Raw genomic sequence first — 2,415 nt, 5'->3', positions numbered from 1 at the left:
CGAAACGAAATAAAATTTTGAATTTCCACCTTCGAATTCGTGATCCTGGGTGCAAAGCGCGTCTTTTGACACCTCTCCTGATATTTTTGGACGAGTTTTAGCAGTTGTGAGCTAAAGTAAACAATTATCCTGGCTTTGACTACGGTATAAATTATGCGAAGGAGGGGGTGGGATCCATAGTATTATTGCGCAGAGCGCTTTTCTGTATTTGCAGCCTTTGGCGCACTTAAAAAAAAGTCTGGCGAAATACAGCATAGACCTTTCATAATTTTTGATAAAAATTAGGTGAAAATATCTCCTCACAGAGTTAAAAGACGCGTAGTTTGGCGCCTATCCCGGTATTTTTAGACGCGTGCTGGTAGTCGAGGTTTTATATTTAATCAGTGCACTATTACCGATTCCGGGTAAAATATAAAACTTTTAGATGAAATTTGGCAGGAAAATTAGTGTGCGCTTCGTTTATGAAAACTAAATTAAATTATTAATTATAATTTTTATCAAAAATTGCTTAAATTGGTGGCTTGTTGACTTTTCTTTATTTATTTACATGCGTGATTTGTTTTCATTCAAAAGTGATTTTTGACAAGCTTAATGCGTTCGAATTAAATCACATGATTGAAAATCTAGGGCGTAGATACGATATGCCAAGGTGTATCAATTATTAAAGATTACTAAAAATGAGCATTAATAAATGCTGAACGAAATGCCCTTCCTGTGGCGGTACTTGGTACGTTTGGTGGCGCATTGGCATTTGTTGCTGCCACGGGCTCTATGGCAGATTCAGCATCTAAAACTGTAAAGAAAAAAATACGATAGTACATCGTTTAAAAATTGATTTTTCTTTAACTTACATGCCAAATTCCGTTCCTTAGCGATGTTGTGAAGTACAGCAACAGCAATAATAACATTTTTCGCTCTATCCAAATCTACACGAAGACGTTCGAAAATAGAACGGAATTCCAATTTAATCTGTCCGTTTAGGCATTCTATTTTACTTCGAGTGGCAATGTGTGATCTATTGTACCTATCATCAAAACAAAATTAAACATGAATAAATATGCACATTGCCAAGTATGTCGTGATGTGTATACCTCTCTTCCTTTGGTGTTGAAGGATTCCTAACAGGGGGTAACAAAATAGGTGACAAAGGGTATCCTCCATCTCCGAGTAGTACACCATTATGGGAACTTCTCATTCTCTGTAATTTATTTTTTAATTGGCACTCGTTCCACATCCGAGCGTCATGGTTTGAGCCACGAGATCTTGCGACAGTATCCAAAATCTTGCAGTCTGCATCACATACGATCTATGAATGTCTTTTATATTATATGATTGAAAACACAACAAAGTGAGCAAAAAAATTTAACCTGAACGTTTAAGGAATAATACCCCTTTCTATTAAGGTAATGTCCTGCCATCATCACTCCAATATCCTTCGCAGGGCATTTTATCCTAACGTGTATGCAATCAATTGCTCCAATAACTTCAGGAAATTGGACACGTTGTAAAACGTGTATAACCCTTCCAACTGTAGCCTGTGACATTCCATGAAGATCACCTTAAATGACCAAAATTGGTAAATTCAAGTAAAATTCTGCAGAGCACAAGTTATAGCACCCACCAATGTCACTTTGGTGAACATTTCTTCCTAAAAATCGCAACGCCGTGAGAAACTGCAGGCTGGCCGAAATTGGAAGTCCCCTGTTATTCAAAGGTTCGTTAATATCCAAAATTTCTATGAGGTATAGAACTGTACCCTTATCAAATCGATATCGTTTATAAAAATCGTCTTCCTCCATTTGGAAAGGATCATACCGCGTCTTGTACACTTTTTCCCTCCTACTTGGGATTGCATCATCTACAATCGCAAAATCGCTCAAAATTCGTTGATTTCCGTCCATTTCTTCACTTTCACTTCAATAATTTCACTTTTATTTTAATTTCTCGTATTTTCGCAAGTATGCAACACAAAACGTCAACTTAAATGTGATTTTAATATTTTAAAATGATGTTCGCGCCATTTTAAAACTATTTTTGTAAATTTAATGACCTCTCGCCTTTTCCAGCGCTACAGCCAGCCATAGGTAGGACAAAAATCAACGTACACCTTATCAGCGAATTTTCTAGCTTTTTGAGGAGTTGAGCATCTGTAGTCACAAAATTTGCAGCTCTCATTTGGTCGAACCATTTAGAAAGAGCCTCTTCAACTTCTTTGTTAGGACTCTTACGCAAACGTTTGCGTTTCCAGCAGTAAGTGTCCGCTGATTCCTCCACTTTCTTGCGATTTCTCAAAATCCGATTTATGGTTGAAATGTCGCACTTGAAATGTTGCGCAATCTGATTTTTAGATTTTTCATTACTCCCAAGTAAGTGAAGTATTTTTATTTTTTATTTAATTGTTAAACTTGTAATTTC

At 36.6% G+C, this 2,415-nt stretch overlaps 1 protein-coding gene across 1 annotated transcript; it reads right to left on the bottom strand.

Annotated features, from left to right (window-relative positions):
* Positions 1–671: 671 nt before the first annotated feature.
* Positions 672–2,415, bottom strand: LOC137235231 (putative nuclease HARBI1). Its single transcript, XM_067758326.1, has 5 exons — positions 1,622–2,415; positions 1,368–1,558; positions 1,092–1,306; positions 852–1,024; positions 672–793 (listed from the first exon to the last, which is right to left on the bottom strand). The coding sequence occupies exons 1-5, from the start codon at positions 1,899–1,901 to the stop codon at positions 672–674; spliced, it is 981 nt and encodes a 326-aa protein (XP_067614427.1). The 5' UTR covers positions 1,902–2,415.

Source organism: Eurosta solidaginis, chromosome X, assembly GCF_040869045.1.
Source record: "Eurosta solidaginis isolate ZX-2024a chromosome X, ASM4086904v1, whole genome shotgun sequence".
Taxonomy (NCBI): Eukaryota; Metazoa; Arthropoda; class Insecta; order Diptera; family Tephritidae; genus Eurosta; species Eurosta solidaginis.
Note: the sequence above shows the minus strand (reverse complement) of the source record. Positions and strands in the feature narration are given on the sequence as shown.